General features: G+C 41.0%; 1 protein-coding gene across 2 annotated transcripts in view; it reads right to left on the bottom strand.

The window, feature by feature from the left end:
• SEMA3C (semaphorin 3C) overlaps positions 1 to 22,406 on the bottom strand; it is a 156,133-nt gene that overhangs the window by 31,154 nt on the left and 102,573 nt on the right. Inside the window, exons 5-10 of one of the 2 annotated variants that reach the window (XM_065422929.1) lie at positions 19,527 to 19,617; positions 14,493 to 14,612; positions 12,317 to 12,459; positions 8,122 to 8,236; positions 5,580 to 5,649; positions 2,102 to 2,246 (exon numbers count right to left, since the gene is read on the bottom strand). In XM_065422929.1, the coding sequence (XP_065279001.1) occupies positions 2,102 to 2,246; positions 5,580 to 5,649; positions 8,122 to 8,236; positions 12,317 to 12,459; positions 14,493 to 14,612; positions 19,527 to 19,617 (684 nt within the window). The remainder of the gene's footprint in view (positions 1 to 2,101; positions 2,247 to 5,579; positions 5,650 to 8,121; positions 8,237 to 12,316; positions 12,460 to 14,492; positions 14,613 to 19,526; positions 19,618 to 22,406) is intronic. The other variant, XM_065397399.1, reaches the window with a different exon arrangement.

Below are 22,406 nucleotides of genomic sequence, written 5' to 3'. Positions count from 1 at the left end.
CAACAGTGAACTCAGGCGATTAAGACTGTTTGAATTAATCACAAGCAAGAATGCTACCATTCAACCACAGCGGAACATCAGGTATTTATTAACAAACTCTGAAACGATTTTGTGATATGAAAGGCCTAAATCTGACAGCCAGTAATATCATAAGAGGCTGAACTGATATTCCCAAAGCTACAAAGAATTACATTTCTCTTGTCCCTGGGACTTTTATTTTTGCAAATCCCAGGTGTAGTTGTAACCCACACACCTCCTGGGCGTGGTGTTCTGTCCCATCTAGTGGCACTGGGACCACTTAGAGAGAGAGAAAGATGTAGAGGCTCATGCACTAAGCTCCAGAGGTCCCCAATTCAATCCTGCCCGCTGACAACCGGGGTCTGTCGGTGTTACACAATCACTACTGTTATATTATACTGGGCTAATCAATTTCTGTGTTTTTGTCACCACCATTATCAGCTATTATGCTTCAGTTCTAAGTTTATCTACAATGCTCTCATAGGTAATTAACCGCATGAATGATCATCGCTAATAAAGGTATTTTCATTTGTCAATTCAGAAACAATGAAAGGTTGCTATGGTGCCAATATCTAAGAGCTGAGATGTTCATCACAAATATGATACAACAAGCAGATGCTTCTAGAGTTATGAACAGAGTATGAGGGTTTTTCTGGAGAGGAGAACAGCATGGGACAGTTTAAGCCACAGTGCACAGGGTTGCCTGACAAGGCTACAAAGTCCCCTGAGGCCTGTACAGGGATTGGAGCCTGTCTGATCTGTAGCCCACAAAGAGTTTCATTACTAATGACAGCTACTCACGGTGGGCATAGTAGGCACTTGCCTATCCCATTTCCTCAGGCAGAGGAGCAAGCACTAAGAGAGGGTATAATATTTGCAGGACTGTTACATGGACATGTGGTTAAAGGGTCTTGTTGTGACAGGGAAACGTTAAAATAAATAAAGAGGTGGTGGGAAAGGTGGGAGTCCTTTTTTCTTCTTTATGACATAAGGAGCAACTATTTAACTCAGGTGAATATCGAACAGTTTAGAGAAAGGCTTTTTTTAGTTAAAGATACAACAGTGCAACTCTTCAGTTAAGATGCCAGGTCTTAGAATAAACATCTCAGAGAACCTCCATAGACCCTTCAGTAAAAATAGAAGACTCCTGATATTTCTGAAGTAAAATTCAAGCAGTTTTCCGGGGAGGGGGTGTTTTGGGATTTTTTTTTTTTTTTTTTTTTTTTTTTTACTGCAGGCCTTCTCTATACATTACCTGTACAAAAAAGGGCACAATCCAATTTTATAAAAAATCCTTACAAGATTTGAGGCATAGACCTGGCCATGTTGTTCTATGCATTCAGTATCTCCAGGCTGATTATTGAATCTCATTATATCTTGAAACAAAGCCCTGAGAGAGCTCCGACTGGTACAAAAAGAAGCAGCGACACAGGTTGCTGTGAAAAGATTATCATGGCCTCTCATCCGTCACACAGTCCATTTCAAGGACTGTTTTCTAACTCTCAATACCGTCCATGGGATTGGCATAGTCAATTGAGACACTCTCTCCCTCAGCAACCATGACCTCCCACCACAGCTACTCAATGTTCCATTGGAATAATGAAACTGTTGAAAATTGGGGAAGATTCATGAGCGCAGGAGACAGACTTTTATGGGCATTGGACCTAAAATATAGAACTCGATACTATAAGAGGCAAGAATGATCAGGGTGAAATATAAAACTCTTCAACTTGGCTTCTCTTACTAGCCCCTCATCTTCCTTTGTTTCTTTCTTTCACTCTCTCAAATATACACATGCTCTTAAAAAAATAACAGACATCTAATGAAATAATTTACTTCTACCTGCTGGACAGAAAGAGCAAGCGAGAGAGAGATTGATTTTTTAATAATTTTAATAGTTCTCAGGTATTATAGTGATGTGCATGATAGATAAATAAGTAGACAGGCAGATAGATTGAATTACAACTAACTTTAGATATAATTTATAGTCTGTGCTTTAGCACCAATTTTATGATATTTCATTACATTAAACAAAGACAATTAGTTGCCAAGCCTGACTTGCATAAACATCTTTTGTACTTACTGTGCCAGGTCGTGGATATGGAATTCTGCCCTGATATGGAATTAGCTGGTGGTTAGGACCTTCCTTATGTGCAAAGGGTCCATTGAACACTGTTTGGATCTCAGACAAGTGATACACACACACTGCTGAACCTTTAAATACAGAGCTGGAAAAAACAAGGAAAATATTTGCACCACAATCTGCCATTTCTTACATAACCTTTTCCATCATCACAAAGGGTTCAGGTATCTAAAAGGGTGTCATAAGGAGGAGGGAGAAAACTTGTTCACCTTAGCCTCTAAGGATAGAACAAGAAGCAATGGGCTTAAACTGCAGCAAGGGAGGTTTAGGTTGGACATTAGGAAAAAGTTCCTAACTGTCAGGGTGGTTAAACACTGGAATAAACTGCCTAGGAAGGTTGTGGAATCTCCATCTCTGGAGATATTTAAGAGTAGGTTAGATAAATGTCTATCAGGGATGGTCTTGACAGTATTTGGTCCTGCCATGAAGGCAGGGGACTGGACTCGATGACCTCTCGAGGTCCCTTCCAGTCCTAGAATCTATGAAACTATGCAACATTGCCCGTAAAGATAACACATTTAATAATATGTAGCACTTCTATAGCATCTTCCATACAAGGACCTCAAAGAACATTGCACACATTAATTTACCCTCACAATACACAGCATTAACCTGTAAGGCTAGGTAACATTTTCCTCACAAAGAGTATCTATCTTCCCAATGAGAGGGGAAAGTATTATCATTCCCATTTTACAGATGACTGGTTAAATCACTTCCCCTATATTGTACACATGAGAGCATAACCTTTTCCCAATGAAATGACTTCAGTGAGACCAGGATTTGACATTCTCTGTGTGGTTAAACTGGAAACAGAACACATCTCTCCTGGCCTCAGCCCATGAGAGCCCATAGCTGCCTTATAAAACACCTGGATAGAACATTCATTAAAACAATAATCACAATTAAGTGCAGTTAGAGTACTGTAATCAGTGTTCTAATATGGGCTCAGATCATGGTGTTACATGCAAACACCCCCGTAGAGGCCAGGAAACTTCATGAGATTCCCCTTGCAGAGTTTCCTATACATTCTTCCTCAGGAGTGGTGAGGTTTGACCTTCCCACATCCTAAACTAGGGTTCTGACCCACTAACTCAAGGGATCCCAGGAGATTAGTATGGATCCAATTGCACAGGCCCTGTGCCTTCACATTAATCGGGGCCCATTGAGGCTCTGTCTGGGTTCCTTGGTGCTGTGGAACACTATTGCCAGGGACTTTGCAGCCAGCACATGCCCCTAGCACTCTCCATTAAGGATGATCTCCAGTGTCAAGGAGATGATCTTCAGAAGCTAAGACATTGGCTGTGATATTAACAGCCCCCTTCTGTGTCCACTGTGTGAAAGGGCGCAATGTGTGTGTTAGAGGAAGGGGGGAAGGCACACTTTGGATGTTTATTCAGAGATGAACATCCAAACATTCCAGATTTGCTCAATATTAAGTGTGAGATGAGGAAAATCAAAATTGCTCTTTGTTGTGCACTGAACAGGTAAAATCACTAAAGAGGAAAATGTGGTAACTGCTACAGGACATTACCGAGCAATCACCATTGCTCTATACCACAAGTGCTACCTTGAGAAAGCCCTCAGATGCATTATAACCACATCTGTTGTCTGAACTCTCTCTTCCTCACAATTGGTTTATGACGTTTTCCCCAGTATTCATGGGAGCCATAAGATAAGGTTTAAAGGATGCACTTGATCATTGCAGACAATGCACCTTTATTAGTTTATAATAGTTCCTGCTATAAAAATAATTCACGTCAGTCACAGCTTAGACCAATATAATTTAGTTAAAGTTATAATTATTTTTATCTCGTAGCCTGTTTCTCCAATTACTGTTCTCAGGTTGGGGTCTGCAGAGGTGAAAAAGATATGGGCAGTACTAGTAGATGAAATTCATTATGACTGCTAGATTTAATTACACAACATGTTCAATCGAAAGAAAAAACAAACAAACAGAAGTCTTGTGGTTTGTGGAAACAGAAACCTAGACAAAAGTAAAACCTTGTATAAAGTGAGAAAATGTCTAGAGGGCCTGGAATAGACCAAGTGTTCAGTCTGGTTATATGGTGCCTAAACTCAACCCCAATTTCCACTACAGGAATACCATGAGATTTAGATAGAACAGTTTCCAACTCAGACATGTTGAATCCATAACATAATCATAAGTGTGATTTTTATCGCTAAACATTGCCTCAGCATTTTCTCTTCTTGTGCTATAAGAGTCATACAGTATAGATAGCCTCAGCTATTTACAAGCTACAGGGTTGGTTTTTTCCCCCCTCACCTAAATATTATGAGACTACCTTTTCCTGGCTATATGTAAGCTTGAGAATTGGCATATATGGGGCATATAGTATCGTGGTGGTTGACATGGTCAGGAAATGACTTTTTCTCACATGAAAATGTTCAACTGAAATGATTTTTTTTTCATTTTATTCAAAAAATTTCCATAAAAGAAAGAAAATAAAAAAAAGTCAGTTTCAACAAAACTCTATTTTTCAACAAAAAAACTTCTAACTGGTCAGGTCCAGGTATTGGACAGAAATATAAGGCACTGAAATGCTACACGAGGTATGTATTAGAAATACATTGACAGACAGGCAGTGGCATTTCCATTGTTCAGATAATTGAGACAAGAACCAAGAGCAAAAAAACCCAAAACATCAAAATACAAGTAAAGTTAGTATCTGTTGTTTCTCAGAAAGACTGTCCCAGCAAACTTAACAAGAAATCTTGAACTTTCTCAAATAACTATCCATTCTGTCCTTATAGCAAGGTGGGCCCTTATCTGCCAAGAGATGAGGAGTGCCCATGTTTTGCAGTGATCTGAAGACTTAGGTTGTGATTAAGGAAGGACTTGATCAAACAGGATATAAGTGTGCCTTTTGGGAGCCAAAGTCCAATGGCATAAGGAATAACCTGCCAGCTATGAGACTGGGAACCATTAGCATGAATTTATTTAGGAATTCTGGGCTTGATGTTTCAGGTGCTAAGGACCCCTGATGAGATGCTGAGAATCCTCAGTTGCCACTGAAGTCAATCACACACTATGTCCTTGTTCTTCCCCGCTATCTAATAAACATATGGAGACAACAGGAAACATTTTCTCAATATATTTTTTAGAAAGCTGGGAGCAGAGGGGAAATTTATCTCAGGTATAGTTGTACTGAATATGCACCAGGGATCAATTTGGCACAATGAGTACAGCTCCAACAGAGATCACAAGTAATTGTGCTTCTAGTTGATGAGAATAAGCAGGATTGAAAGGACGTCTCCTAGGTGGCAATGATAGTTGCAGGATATATTAGTAATGCATTCAATCCCAATTGCCTTGACACAAAATACCTCTGTCTGTGTTTATATGGAATTGGAACTGAGGCCGCTCACAGAGGCTGCCTTTACAAATCTTCAAAATTACCTTGATGTTGTAAAAATTCCATACACCAGTGTTGTTCTAGGGTTATCTGTTTCTAGGAGAAATACATCCTCTGTGAGAAAGAAAGAACACAGCTGTTGAGTAATTGCTCTAGCTTGACTTTCAAACCTCAAAATTTAGGGCCCCATCCTTATCCCATTGACTTCAATGGGAATTTAGTCTCTGACTTCAATGGAAGCAGGGTCGGACCCATCATATTTAAGGTTGGTCATAGTAAAACTAGCATTTACACATTCTGGGCCAGATTTTCAAATGAACTCAATACACAACTGCCCCTATTTAGACACATAAATAAAAGGATCAAATTTTCAAATGTGCTCAGGACCCATCTTCTCCCATTCTTCTCAGCAGGACCTTAACTCATGAAAGCATTTAATCATGTGTTTAACATTAGGCAAATGTTTAAGTCCCACTGGAGTTGAAGTTACAATGCTTTCAAAGATGTGTAGAATTTAAGGCTAGAAGAATCTACCACTTCCCTTGGGAGTTTTTTCCAGTGGTTAATCACCCTCACTGTTAAAAATTTGTGCTTAATTTCTAATTTGAATTTGTCTGGCTTCAGCTTTCAGCTACAAGTTCTTGTTATACCTTTCCCTGATAAGTTAAAGATCTCTTTAGTACTTTGTAGTTGCTCCCCATAAATGTACTGAAACACTATAGTAAAGTCATCTCTCAGTCGCCTTTTTGAAAAACTAAGGATCACGTTATCCCTTTTTGCCACAGCATTATCCTGGGAGCTCATGCTCAGTTGCTAGTCCAATATGATCCCAAAAGCCTTAATGCTCAAAGCTAAACATAAGTGCTTTGCTGAATAGGGGTGGATTGATGAATCAGGGTCTTGGAGCTGTTGGGAGCAGAGTGCTTTTGAAAGGTGACTCTCAAAGTATCCACTCAATTTTGAATTTGGTCTTGTTGGTGCTTTATTTCAAGGACCGAGACCAGCAATATATACCATATGGTGTTTTATCATAGGATAAAAGTACAGTGATCCAGGATCAGATTCTGATAACCTTACTCACATGGAACATTAAATTAGGATTTGATCCAACTACCATTACATTCTGAATCAAAACAATTGCACTGAAACATTTGTAACAATCCATAGCCACAGAGATTCTGGATCCCATTTACAGTGGTGAAAATCAGGGGCAATACCACTGAGGTCAGTGTAGTTCAGGGCCGGCTCCAGGCACCAGCTTCTCAAGCAGGTGCTTGGGGCGGCGGCTCCGGAGAGGGGCGGCAAGTCCAGGTATTCGGCGGCAATTCGGCGGACGGTCCCTCACTCCGCCTGGGAGCGAAGGACCTCCCGCCGAATTGCCGCCGCAGATCGCAATTGCGATCGCGGCTTTTTTGTTTGTTTTGTTTTGTTTTGGCTGCTTGGGGCGGCCAAAACCCTGGAGCCGGCCCTGGTGTAGTTACACAAGTGTGGAAGCAGTGCGCACGAGTCAGATTCAGACCTAGAATGTGGTTCATTAGCTAACAACATATATCTTATCTGAAATAGAATTTATGTCCTTAGCTTCTCAAAGCAGAAGACTCTACGGTCTATTCATTGAGTTAAAGAAGGCCAGGGGCAATTGATCAAGTTTGTCATTTTTACCTACTGAGTGATGCACAGACAAGCCCACTCTCCCCAGTTGAGACAAAGCTTGTCTGAGGTTATCTGTCCAACAAATGGGGTTCAGATCTGTGACCATGCCTATGACAATCATAGACATCAGATGTCTGCAAACACGCAGCATTAGATATGTGATCATGACGTTAATAACCTATATTTATGTTGGAGACCCTAATAAGACCTTACACAAACAGAACCTCGCACAATTGTTCTGAGGGTTAGTTAGTTAATGTTTGTAAAAAGCTTTGCAGATGTAAAAGCGTGCATAAATTCTAAGAAATTATACTTAGTAGTAATAGTATTTAGTATCCTCATCATTATCAACAACAACTTCTGCTTCCAAAGAGACTTCTACCAAGTGACCCAAAGGAGCACCTGTCTTGTCATCAAAAGGACATTAGTGGTACATAAAAACTGATACACTGATACTAAAAACAGTTTAAAATACTATAAGCAAATCTTAACCATGAGCATAAACAGTAGGAACAGCAACAATTATATTTTGCATTTACATCTCTCCTTTCATCAGATGCTCTCCATGTGTTTTGCAAACATTAATTTAGCCTCTTACTACTCCAGTGCATAGTCAAGCATTATTATTTCTGCTTCAGAGATTAGGATGATGAGGCAAAGAAATTTATAATGAAATCTTGGCACTATTGAAGTCAATATGATTTTTGGCATAGACTTAAATGGGGCCAAGATTTCACACTTAGTGACTTATCCAAGGTGACATAGGAATTTTGTTGCAGAACTGGGAATCAAATTCAGATGTCCTTAACTCCCAGTATCTGTGGCTTAAGCACAGGTATATCTTTTCTCATTTGAAGTTAAGATTTTCAAATACTCACAGATACAGAGATAACATGATATAGATGATACTTCATAAAGACTACACTGCTATACCTAATTCATCAAAGTATGTCTCCGTTCCATCCTCGTCCATTACTGAGCACACAAGTCTTGCTTTCAAGAATGTTGTCCACTTGTTTACAAGACTACGCTGTCCACCAGTATCATTCTGAAAAGCAAAATGAATTTGACAAAAGTATAACAAAGCAAAACTAAAATCTTACTTAATCCCTGCAATCTTTTCTTGGGTTATTATGATCCATCATCTAGCAAATACCTTGTTTATATTAAAGACAATAAACAGAGATAGGCATGAAACAAACCCCTCTCCCAAACACCGCCAAATCTGGGAAAACACAGACCCAATTATGAATGTTGAAATTGAGGACTATCTTGAGCAAACAAAGGCAGATTGAAGTTCCACTCTATCAAATGGCCTCATGGGAGTATCATAGAATATCAGGGTTGGAAGGGACCTCAGGAGGTCATCTAGTCTAACCTCCTGCTCAAACCAGGACCAATCCCCAGACAGATTTTTTGCCCCAGATCCCTAAATGGCCCCCCCAAGGACTGAACTCACAATCCTGGGTTTAGCAGGCCAATGCGCAAACCACTGAGCTATCCCTCCCCCCATCAAACAACAACAGTGTTAACTTTACAAGCTTGTGATGTTAGACATAAAAACGTAAGAACATAAGAATGGCCATACTGGGTCAGACCAAAGGTCCATCCAGCTCAGTATCCTGTCTACCAACAGTGGCCAATGCCCCAGAGGGAGTGAACCTAACAGGTAATGATGAAGTGATCTCTCTCCTGCCATCCATCTCCACCCTCTGACAAACAGAGGCTAGGGACACCATTCCTTACCCATCCTGGCTAATAGCCATTAATGGACTTAACCTCCATGAATTTATCTAGTTCTCTTTTAAGCCTTTTTATAGTCCTAGCCTTCACAACCGCCTCAGGCAAGGAGTTCCACAGGTTGACTGTGTGCTGTGTGAAGAAGAACTTCCTTTTATTTGTTTTAAACCTGGTGCCCATTAATTTCCTTTGGTGGCCCCTAGTTCTTATATTATGGGAACAAGTAAATAACTAGTCCTTATTCACTTTCTCCACACCACTCATGATTTTATATACCTCTATCATATCCCTCCTTAGTCTCCTCTTTTCCAAGCTGAAAAGTCGTAGCCTCCTTAATCTCTCCTCATATGGGACCCGTTCCAAACTCCTAATCATTTTAGTTGCCCTTTTCTGAACTTTTTCTAATGCCAGTATATCTTTTTTGAGATGAGGAGACCACATCTGTACGCAGTATTCAAGATGTGGGCGTACCATGGATTTACATAAGACCTCAGGCTTCAGGGTTTAGAACAATCTCTAACTATAGGGGATGACAGGAGAAGAACTCATGTAGAGCAGTGGTTCTCAAAGCCGGTCCGCCGCTTGTTCGGAGAAAGCCCCTGGCAGGCCAGGCCAGTTTGTTTACCTGCCTTGTCCACAGGTTGGGCCGATCGCGGCTCCCACTGGCCGCGGTTCGCCGCTCCAGGCCAATGGGGGCTGCAGGAAGCGGTGCGGGCCGAGGGATGTGCTGGCCGCCCTTCCTGCAGCCCCATTGGCCTGGAGCGGCGAACCGCGGCCAGTGGGAGCCGTGATCGGTCGAACCTGTGGACGTGGCAGGTAAACAAACCGGCCCAGCCTGCCAGGGGCTTTCCCTGAACAAGCGGCGAACCGGCTTTGAGAACCACTGATGTAGAGGGCAGATGATCTCATATCTGCCTAACGCAAAGTTTTTTGAACCTTCTTCTGAAGCCTCTGGCATGGACTCCAGTCAGAAACAAGACACAGGACTAGATGGACTCTGGGTCTTATCCATTATGGTAATTCCTATATTACCTATGTTTGTCCATGAGAATCTTTTCAACAAAACACCAAATGCCACTCCAATCAGATTCATTCAGATTTCCTCTCTCATCCTCCAGTGGACATAATAGATAGAGCAGATCTTACAACTTTTCTGAGGCTGTGCAACAGTTACCTGGAGACTCCTGTTTGTCAGCCAAACGGACAGTAAACAATGTGTTTAATGCTAGCTGTGATTATAAGAAACGTAGGCAAAAGTACCAATAAAGTATGAAAACATATATTTAACCCAGCTCTTGCCATGGTGAAAAATGCTAACTAATTAGTTAAATCATATTGTAAGTGGCACTATTTAGAACTTAAATAAACATCACAAAACACTAACAAGTAACATTTATACTACCATTAAGAGACTAGTTTTCAACAGTTTAAATGGCTTCAATTTTGCACATTTGTGTCTATTACTGGTAAGCACAATTGGTATTTGCAAGCCTAAAGTGGGTGCACAAGCATGACACTTTTGCATGTCTAGCCTTTGAAAATCAGGCTTTTAATCATTTTTCTATAAAAATCATTTAAAAATGTGTTTGCTGTATAGAGTTAGGATCACAGTGAAATATCTTAGGAAAATTTTAGGTGGAATCCGAAAAAAATGTTTACAGCAAAGTTCACCCCTTAGTCTCTGTCCCCCACCCCTTAGTCTCTGTCCCCCTGACCTTTCTCATTGACAGGGCCTCTAAAGATGGACTATTTTAGTTAACAGAACTAAGATTAAAGTGCTGCTTTAATAGAGGCATTAATAGAAATGTGCACATAAGATGAAATAACTGGTAAAACTTTATGATGCCAGATTCGGACAAAATCTCATTAATGTACTATTCAGGTATTTGTTATCTGAGGGCAAGTGACCTGGAAGGCTCAATTCATAAGACCTAAATAACCAATTTTGTTCTATTTAAACCATGCCAAAAATGGGAATATGTTTTGTGAAAACTCATCAAAACGATGTTAAATTTTTGACCAGCTCTAGTTTTATTCTGCCTTTCATGTGCATGTGTAAGAGGAGTTTTGCCCAGCTATGAAGGGGGAAAGTGACCTCTCATTTTAAACTGGAATAAAGCCTTTTCAGCCGCCTGTCCATACTTTGTTTGCAGCTGGACCAGCAGGCTCAAGAGGCTTGGGCATTAACTTTCGTGCTACCAAAAATGCTATTAGAATAGGTCTCCTTAACTGACCTAAAGTTAGCAGAGCTCATGGCAAGTCAGGCTGACACAAGGAGGCTTGTAGCAATGTTCACTCCTTATTGCGGTTGTTACAGTAGATTACTATCAACATGAAGGATCAGCTCTTGTTCCCTTTGGAATCTATAGGAGTTTGCCATTGACTTCAATATAAGCACAATCAGGTCCAGATTTTAGAAGCAATCTGGACTTTATTATAACAATAACAACAACAATAACATCCTAATAATGTTTAATGTCTTATTGAAAAATACCCAGAGGCCATTGGGCACCTAACCAAAAATACAAAAAAATAGCAATATTATAAGACTAGGACATATGTCATATTGAACTGCCAGAACAGGAACGGAGCAAAAACCAAAGCGCACAACCATTCCCCTGCACAGCCACATCACAAATCTCAATGAATACAAAACCCATATTAACTGGGAGTGGGAGAGGGGAGACCTTCAAACTTGATCTCCAGTTTTGTCCCTAGGTAATGGATAAAGAGCTTATCAGAAAAATAGAGCATTTTACAGTTTTAATTTTACATGCATCCATAACCTCAGAGAAAGAGATAGCTGCTTCAATCACACTGCAAGCAAAATTGACTCTGGTTACAGAAAAAGGGAAATACAGGCAATAACTAAGGCCCTGATTCTGCATGGACATATGCACATGCTTAACTTTGATCCACTGAAATCAATGGGACTATTCATGTGCTTAAATTAAACACGTGCATAAAGTGTAATTGTTTTAAGAATAAAAACAATGTTTTCAAATGCCTTTACATTGAATTTCTTGTGGGAGATTTGGTACGTCTGTGATTCAGTAAAGCTCACATCTGAATTATGGAAAGAAAAGAAAGCTCAGGAAGTCAATGTTATTAACTACACTGCACCAGACACCAAGGTGCACAGATTCATCAAGTGCTAATATTCCTACTAAAATTACAGATATATTCCAGATATATCTAACCAGGTCAGGGCTTGGCTGTGTACTCAACAGCCTTTCTTCTTAATTATGGAGATGGAAGCAGGAACAGGAAATTTGCTTGTAATTGGAATTAAAGGCTTTTAAATAGTTTTAATGCAATGGATTCATTTTGATTATTCAATCAAGCCAGCAAATCAGCCCCTGAAAATTGAACAAAAAATGATTCTTACTGGGCATATTCTAGCAATCATTGAATGAATCTGTTTGGTGCTGCCACTGTTGTCTGTAAGCCTCTCTTTGAAGAAGAAGTACACTTTGGCATCATTAGGGTCTGTGCCGTCTGGGATGAGATGAACATCCACAAAAATAGGCTCTGAAAAGAGACAGATACAGAGCAAACAATGTGTCAATATAAGCAACTCTTGACAGCTACTGATCTCTCCAGGTACCTCCACAGAATGCATCTGCTGCTGCTGTCCAGTTGTGCTAGGGCTTGGCCCTACTCACGTGTAAAGTTAAGCACTAGTGTCAGTGTTTTCAGGACTCAAGTTAATACTAGAGCAGATTTGTCCCAGTTTTCAAAAAAGCAAGTCTGAAGCAGAAACAGCAGTGCTAGTTTACTACAGAGATTGAAAGCCTTGCAGGAGAAGAATCAGTGAGCAAGCTAGAGAAGACTCTTTGAGGAAAAAAATTTGAGAAGAGAAACAATGATCTGAAAAACTGTTAGGGAGAAAATGAACAAATTACTTTTCAAACCTATTCAATCAGAGGGTAAAGGTTGTGGTAAGGCTACTGAAAACCAAAGCAAGGGAGACTTTGAGGATGTGAGAATGCTTGAGGAGTGAAGTTCCCTCAAAGGTATTCATATTAGAATATGGTGAACATATTGAAATAAATATGTCCTACAGTCTGAATGAGCACAGAGATAGAGGACTGCAGCGAGCTAGTGTCAAATTGTTTGTGTATCATAATATCACTGCAAACTACTTTTAGGTAGTCACAGCTATCAGTGTTGCAGCCTGTGGTACACTTGCTTTCCTTTGGCAATTTTCTTGGCTAAAATCTAATGAATAGCATTGGAGACCTCAAATGACCTATATTCTCCAGTCTGGAGGTCACTTACTTCCTATTATTCATGCCATTTGATTGGTTGATATCCAATGCAAACCACTTTTGACTTTTTGGTGACCTCTGATGGAAAGGTCACATTTTCAATTTTGGATATCTTCTGTACTCTTCAACCCATTATCAATAAATATGTCACATTTCATGATGCTAGCTCAGGAGGAACATGGAAATACATTGTGTGTGTCAGTCACCTTTTCCAAGCAACTGCATTATGTAGGTTTTCTAGCAATGTATTTTCTGTGCAGTCCATTTTCTAAGATACTTTTAGGAGAGTAGGCAAGCTTAAGAGAATGAAGACAACTAAAGGCAAATTTTAGAAAACAGATAGAGTTTCCCCTCTTTTGACATATTTCATTTATTCTGTTACAAAAAGTGCAAGTGTGATAACATGTGCTATCACATTAATTATGAATAAAAAGAATAGATTTGTTAGGATTTGCCCTGTAAAATTGCATGAGGTAGAAAGACCAGATTGGTTTCCATTAATGTACCTCAGCAGGCTTGGCAGCAATAAATGCAAATCTTCAAATCAGAATGATAAATTTGGCCTATTCCTATTGGGTGAAATCCACCACTTTGCAGAGGGCCAGCACAAAACCTATTGTATATGATTAACTTTAACACAGTGAAATCAATGGGACTATTTATTTGCTTAAAAATAAGCATGGGCATAAAGTGTAGCTGTTTTAAGAATAAAATAAAGCATAGCGTATAAGACATGGGTGGGATTCTGGCCCCACTGAAGTCAGTGGGAGTTTTCCCATTGATTTCAATGAAGCCAGGATTTCACCCCTTGTACCTCACCATTGCACAGAGGTGACTTTTCCTCATTGTGCCATTTTATGACAATCACATAGTTAATCAGTTATTTAAATTTACTACAGTTGAAAATTAAATGTAAATAATTAGAATCAAATTTTCCTATGTCAGACGATCTCAAATAATTAGGGGTTAAGAAGAAACTTCCCTGGGAGGCAGATTATCCCACATCTGTCTATAACAGGTCCTTTCCTCTGCAGTAGCTAGTTTTAGCCACTTCAGGCACAGCGTACTGGAGTAGATGAACCAGGGGTCTCCTCCAGTACGGCAATTCCCATGTCGTGTAGAATTCCTATTCATCATACAGAGTGCATTGTCTGTGGCATGTTTTAATTCCTATTTCTTGCCCACATTTTCCCTTAGTAGATTCATTTTAGAATGGGAAATAAAGAACTCTTTGTTGAAAACAACCTTTCTCTTAGTCACATATCAAAAGCTTTAATGAAGCAATCGTCTTACCACTCAGCCACTTAGAATTGTGTTGGTCAGTTCTCACTGCATTCCGTTTGGTTAAACTGCGAAAAATTGCTGCATCGGTCCCCATGAAATCTATGTACATTCCTGAAAACAGCTCTTCATCTATAGAAAGGTAGAAAAGGAAAAGGGGGAAAAAAACATGAATGTGTCTATCTTGGCTTTTTGGGAAATCCATTTCTAGTGACCTATTTTTGTTTCAGACAGTGCCAGTTCTTTATTTGCATAGCAGTCACTACATAGAAATATCAGTCCGGTGGGAGTGGAGTTTCCTCTGAATCATGGAGCAATCATCTAGCCTAAGGAGGAAGCATCAGATGTTGCTAAGAACTTTAGGGAACTGCATGATTAAATATAGCAGCTAACCACATGTGTAGTGAACCTTTCATTTGAAATACAGCTTAGTGACTGAACTTACATTGCTAAACATCAATGCACAGACAGGGTAATAGTATAAAAAGGAATCAAATTCAATTTTTTAAAAAGTACTTGAAAAAGCTTCTGTGTTATGGAAGTAGCCAAAAATACTGGGCCAGTATTTGCAAGTGGAAATTGGCATAGCTCCAATTGAAGTCAACGGAGTTGCTACTGTTTTCAAGGCTGACTTCGGACTCAAGCACGATTCTGTATTGCAGAAACTGGATGAGGATGCTATGAACCTGGCTCAGTTTAAAGTGAAGCAACAAATACCCGTATTATATACTAGAGTCAGAGTAAATTTCAATGTAGTGTGAAGGAAATTAGACATGCAACTCTAGTTTACTTTAATAGGATTAGGTACCTAAATTCCCTGCGCAGGACTCTGAAAATTCAGCCTATATGTCAGTGTATATATAGATCTAGATATAGATCTATATATATATATTTCCACTGGCTAATGGCAAGGCAACCCCAGAGTACAACACAGTAGCTAAAATAATTTTTAACTTCCATGCTGGGAGCAGCGGCTGAACGAACTCCCAGACAGCTAGGTTCTTCAATGTTTTCACCCAAATGACTGGGCTGCCGTGAGTGTGTGTGGTCAAGCTGGCAAGAGCCACAAATATTGAAGCAATTGAGGCTTCTTTTAATTTTTTGATTGTTCAACAATAAGAAATACCCATTCACCTTTGAGAGATGAAAACTCTGGAGGGTTTTTTTTTCCATTGCTTGCTAGGTCATGAACCAGATCCCTACTGATTAGACAGTAGGTAGTGCAGGCATTGTGTCGCCTACATGTCTTTCCTTTAGCTGAGGTTCAATGTATGAGGGAATCCATTGCGCAGGGGTAACAACAAGGAGAGTAGAGAGGAGTTTACACAATGTGGTTTGTTCCACTATTTATATCTATATGTAGTGCTGTTAGATCAATAGCGACTTATTATGAATCTCTACATCAACGTGATTTCCCCCAGAACCATCTGGTGTCTTATTCCTCTTGTTAAATAGATTGCCTGCAATGGATCATGCCTATGGCTCTCACAGAGCTCTCACGTTCATTCCTGGAAAAAAATAGAAAGGCTGGAATGGGGCTATGGAATTCTTAATCCTATTGCATACCAGCTTTATTAGTTATGTCTTAAGCATTCCTAGAGCCTACTAGTCTAATCAGGTATCAAATGATATCTGTCAGCTCCACTTCCTTTTGGTTTAATGCTTAAATTCCGCACAACAGTTTGTCTTTGCAGGGTAACCAATTCACACTGTTTCTCTTTGTTACTGGGGGAATTGTTGAACTGATGTAGGTCTGCTCTTGTAAATACCTCAGAGCATTGGTTGCGGAAAGGGGGTGTGCATGTTAATTATTCCTTGCCTGCCCAAAGATACATTTTTCATAGCTTTGCTTCTAAACTGTTTTTGTAGAATGGTGAATTTCTCCTACCTTCTAATTTGTTTGTCATGTGGTGTTTTCCTCTATGGGGCCATTCACTTTTCCTGTTGTATTTCAAGCTTGTGTTCTGTGTTGCATAGGTGGAAGGCGATGCCAGAAATGGACACGAAACAGGGACCACACTATAAAACGATTATGTCATTATACTTTACTAGTTCCAGTGGCATTCGTCGGTTGAAGAGGAGGGAGGAAAGAAGGTCTTGTGATTAAGGCACTTATCTAGGTCTCAGGAGCTCTGGGTTCAATTCCCAGCTCTGTCTTTGGCTTCCTAGTTACACAAGCTCTCTACTCCTCCCTTAGTAGTAGTACAGTTCTCCAATTGGTTGAATCTTTTAAAAAAGAAGAAACTTTTTAAAGTGTGAGCGCTGTACATTGTGTAACCCAAATAATTCACGGTCTCTGTACACAGTCTCTGAGGGCAAGGAGCTCCTTGCACCCAATGCACACATATGCCACCTGCCCATAGGGCAGGTAATCAGACATGCTGCATTGGGTGCAATAAACTGGATAGGGAGAAATAGTGCTTTGGAGATTAACTAGATATCGGGCCTGCTCAGTCACATAACTGGGAGATTAAAGCAGATAAAGTAACTTCTACTAAAATGAAGAAAACTCCCATGTGTCCAAAGGAGACAAGCCTTTGTCTTACTGTCTGTACAGCATCGTAGAAAAGAAGACTTTAATGGGCATTCATAAACCCCAGGATGAAAAAAGAAAGTCTCTATTCTTTGATGGCAGTAACTCATTTAAGAATGTGAAAAGCATAAATGGCGTTTATGTGTGGACTAGGCTATAACTGACTTTGATCAAATTCCTTTACATGCTGCACACAGATCATTGATGAGGTAAGCTGGAAATGCAGCCAATCATTTAAAGAGGTAGAGTATCATGCTAGAGAAGTGACACTTTCCCTTCTTCCATGCAGATTGGAATCCCCTTCTGCTCGCATCTCTGCTCCCTACCATGCCAGGCGGCCTTGGAACTTTATATTTTTGAAGGTAAGATGCTGAGATGATTCTGTTCAGTTCCTTGTCTTTGATAGAGTTTTGAGGAGAGGACAAAGGACCTGTCCCTGGAGCCCTACTCTTTCAGTTGAATGCCCGGCACTTCCACTGTGTACCTCTCATTGACTCCAATGGGAGCTGAATGGCTAAGACACCACACGGTAGTACCGTGAAAACCCAGGGCTAAATGTCTTGCTATATTGTGTGCAGTTGCTATGAAACTCAACATACTGTACACAGAGGTCAACAGAATTCTTCTCTTTGTTTAACAAAATCCTAAGTAAGTTTGAGAAATCTGTGCAACTCCTGCTCTTTCCCTTGGCTAAAACATACTATGTTTGGGTTGCTAATTTAGGTTATGTCTATCCTAGGTGTGAATAGCTGTGCACACCAAAGTGCTGTCCTGGAACTCCCCCGTGTGGATTCTGCAGGCACCAACTCAAAGACTCCCAGTTCACATTTATGTAGTCCGACATTAATACCAACTAGGAACCTATTAGTTCACACCCATAGCTCCACACAGGGGAGTTACAGCATAGCACTTTGGTGTGCGTTGTTATTCACACCCCTGCAATCAAAACTGCGGGGCAGCAAAGATGGGCCCTCAGAGATCAGGGATTAGATACAGATTCAAAATGCAAGGCTTTGGTATCAGTAGTCTCTGAACACGCTGCAAATCTAAATGGCAAAATGTATGTCTACATTGCACATTCAAGAGCACATGTGGCTCCAGTGGTTGTAGCATTGTCTGTGCAGGCAGCTGCTGCTCCAGCCCGGCTGCTAGCATAGTCCTAAGAATGTACTGCAGACGGTGACTAAGGAGAGGGCAAACACAACCATCGATTGAGCATGCTTAATGAATTCAGGGCAACGTTTAAATTAATCACCTAAGCCCTGCCATCCAAAGTAAATTCTTTTCATTCCTTGCTGTGAAAGCCAGTGAGGAGCTCATTATGGACTGACTAAACCCAGAGTTAAGGCTATAGCATATCTTGCTGCAATCTGGGAGATCTGAGGGTCTGATGACCCCTTTCCCTGTGCCTGCTGTGATCTTTTTCACTAATGCAAAGCCAGTGCAAGTGAGGATAAAACGCTGCTAAATCAAAGCGATAGGGCCTGATTCTCCTTTTGCATTAAGGCCATACACATTTGCATCCACTTGAAGGCTCTTTATAATGCCATCAGAGTGTAAAATGGTCTTAGTGTAAACCAGAATTAGGCCTGTAGTGTTTTACACCCACTTTGCACTGGCACAGGTGCAAGGCAAAGGGAAAATCTGGCCCTTAATATGCTGGCTTTTTTTCCAGCCCATAGACCATTGGAGATCAGGCACGTTGAAGTGAGGATATGTTGTTTTATCCAGGTGGAATTTGTGAGCTGTCCTTTTGTTCTCTTTCAAGGTGACATTCACCCCTGTGCAAAGGGCTACCCCAGGCCTATACCCCACTTAAATCTCAACAAAGAGCTTAGGTGGCACTGAAGTGGGGCACAGGCATTGTGCTTGCCCTGTGTGCCAAGGTTTCACTCTCACTGAACACTCTGCCAGACAACCTACAGTGAGATGTCAAGGGAACCAGCTGTCACACTCTCTGCCCTTTCATATGGAAGTGAGTTGCTAAATTTATAGTCAGTGATACAGTGGGGATGAGAGAGGGGTAGGTAAAAACGCCTGTTGCAGAGCAAAGAGCCTGGCAGTAGCTGGTGGCCTCAATAGCAGAGACAACAAATATGAAATGCAGAATAACTCGAAAGACTCCAGCAGGTTTTGCTTCCCTAACTACATGGCAATGAGACACAAGAACTGGCCATGATGAATGAAGTCAAAAAGTGTTTAAACATAAAAAAAATGGTTAAGATGTTTAAAAGTTGTAGCTAACCCTGGGAAAATGTGAAAGATGAAAAGGGGACAATCTCTTGCTCTCTAGTCCTCCCTCCCTCGTTGCTGCTTCCTTCTGCATTTCCTTCACACATCCATGCTTAGCTCCATGCAGACCTTCAAAAGACGTCTGACAAGCAGTATGAACACAATGGTTTCCTTTTCACGGGCTGTGCTCTGTGCTCCATTTGTTTATGACACCCCATCATTTCACACTCGGCTCAGTAATAATGATTTAAGCCTCCAGGATCTTTGGTTATTTTACTTACTGATCATAACAGATACTGTGTTCACATTAGGGTTGAAAGAGCAGCGCCCCTTCCCCGATTCACACTTGGAGTCGATCATGAAGACTTGCTCCTGTAATATAGACATGCATGTCACTGCTGATGTTTAGAAATCTTAGAAAATGAAAATAAAGTCAGAGGAGCCTTTTTTCCTGTGTTGTTATCGACAATAAGAATAGTCAGCACTGGTGTGGGTTTTTGCTTTACTACTTACAATAACACTGTCTTATGCTGAGTTTTCATTATCTTCTCACGTGTACCCAATTATTTTCACTGTAATTACAAATGCAATACACTCTCAGATGTAGGAAGTGTCCTCCGAGTTTAGCTGAGCTGCTCTGTCTGTGGTCCACCCAGCTTATATGTCAGCAATAACATCTGCAGACATTTTTTCTATAGTCCTGAAATTACCTATGAATTACTTGATGAATTCATGGTGGTATTTATATCAGGGGCCTAGCCTAAAGCACTTGAAATAAACTACTCTAGTAATAATACACAAGAATGCAAGCCTCTCTTTTCAATTGTCAGCTTGTCATATTATAAATCATAAGGGCTAGATTTTTACACCTGTTCAGACGTTGCTGTGCTCAGTGTCGCAATGCCTAACTGATTTAGAAGTCTAAATCCTCATTTTCAAAAGGGATTTAGGCACTTAAGAATCTAAATTCCATCAACAGACAATGGCATTTAGACTTCTAAGTGACTAAATCTCTTTTGAAAATGAGACTTAGGCTCCTAAATCAGTTAGACATTGCAACACTGAGTGCAACGACACCTAAACAGCTTTAAAAATCGGGGCCTGTCTCCTTACCCCGCTTCCAAAATAATTCCTAAAGCACACACATTTTCTTCAGAGCATTGTCTCTTGGACTACACTCATTGCTCAGACACTATGGTGGTAGGTGCCTTATAGATAACAAAAGCAAGTGTAGGACTAGTTCTCTTGCTCCTGTTAGAAGATTGAGCAATCTTGTTTAGATGGTATAGGTCATGCACAACACTACAATTCAAAAATGGGTGAGGTGTTTAGGTTAAGAAGAAGCAATCTGGACCTTTACCTGTTCCTTGAACAGAAGCAATCTTTGGTTAACTTGCTTTCCCACCCGATCTTGGTGTCCCTCTTAATTTACTGACTCCAGCCAGTACCAGAAAAAGAATTGCAAGGATAAGAAAGGATTTTAAATATCAGGGAGTAGCCGTGTTAGTCTGTATCCACAAAAACAACAAGGAGTCCGGTGGCACCTTAAAGACTAACAGATTTATCTGTGCATAAGCTTTCATGGGTAAAAACCTCACTTCTTCAGATGCATGGAGTGAAAATTACAGATGCAGGCATTATATGATGACACATGAAGAGAAGGGAGTTACCTCACAAGTGGAGGACCAGTGTTGACAGGGCCAATTCGGATTTTAGGCTATTTCTGTCCCAACCAGAAACAGGTAATTCACAAATACTCATAAGAAAGCCAATCAGAATGAAGTTTTTGTGATGTGGATGCCAATCCAGTAGAAACTGGAATGAGTCATGTGATGCTGGCAGACCAGGTGCCAGCTCATGCCAAGGCCCCTAGGTTTCAGCTGAACACTGACAAATACATAGCTGGAACCAGTTTGGCTCACCTGTGTGTGAGTACTGTTAAATATGTATTAGAGTTATAAAAATGTACTTAGTGTTCAGACTTTAACACAGGCAGCAATTTACAAGCATTCCATAATCTCACTTATCCCATCTGTATCCCATCTTATAAGGTAACATTCAAGTGTTTGCTCTGCAGGGGCGTGAGCAGGAATTTTAATTTGACTGCTTTTGGGGGGGCACATTAAACACACACAAGGAGGCAGTGGCTCCCAACAGGAGCACGCTCCGTGTTCCTGCAGCCTGGGGAGGGAGGAAGCAGCACAACAGTTGCCCAACAAAAGAAGGCCCATAGACACCAGACAAACCATTGAGGAACATCAGAGGACAAAAGACTTTGTTGATTGCTCCCCCACCTGCTAGAAAGAGGAGACACACAACTGAATTCCTCCCAGTGGCTGAATTTGCAACTCAAAGAGAAGTGGGGAAGGGATAAAAAGACCTAAGGAGGAAAAATGGTATTTTTTATGCTGCTTAGACTCTGAGTGGCAAGGATTACTGAGGCCTTGGCTACACTTGCAGCTGTACAGCGCTGTAAGGTAAACCTGTCTTCGTGCAGCTGAGTAGGGAAAAGCGCTGCAGTCTGTCCACACTGACAGCTGCCAGCGCAGTGGTGTGGCCACACTTGTAACATTTGCAGCTGTGTTGGGAGCGGTGCATTATGGGCAGCTATCCCAGCATTCATGTGGCTGCAACGTGCTTTTCAAAACGGGGGGCGTGGGGTGGATTGTGACAGGGAGTGTGGGGGGAGAGAGAGTGCTTTTTGGAGCATGTCATCTCTCTATTTTGCAAGTTCCGAACTCCCGGCCCCCTGCTCATTCATTCACTCACTCAAAGCAAGCTGCAATCTGTTTACTTTTCTCTGTGGTACGAGCTTTGAAACCGGCACTTCCGCATTCCTGCAGCCGGTCACAACAATGGAGAGGATTGGCCACTTGACAAGGTGATTAGTGCAGCGCTGCAAGCCGTTTACACTCACACCCGTGAGTCGTAGCCACTCCGCTGCAGCTGTTATTCCTCTCGGGGAGGTGGAGTACCTGCAGCGGTGTACCCAGGGAGATACAGCGCTGTAAGTGCCCTGCCAGTGTGGACGGGGAGTGAGTTACAGCGCTGGGGGAGGCTTTACAGCGCTGTAACTTGCAAGTGTAGCCAAGGCCTAAGTATATACAAAAGATCCCCAGTGCTTTGCCTGGGTTAGCCCTAAAGGACATAGAAGCTTCTAT

The sequence above is a fragment of the Emys orbicularis genome, chromosome 1 (assembly GCF_028017835.1).
Source record: "Emys orbicularis isolate rEmyOrb1 chromosome 1, rEmyOrb1.hap1, whole genome shotgun sequence".
Taxonomy (NCBI): domain Eukaryota; kingdom Metazoa; phylum Chordata; order Testudines; family Emydidae; genus Emys; species Emys orbicularis.
This window is presented reverse-complemented; position numbering and strand designations above follow the sequence as displayed.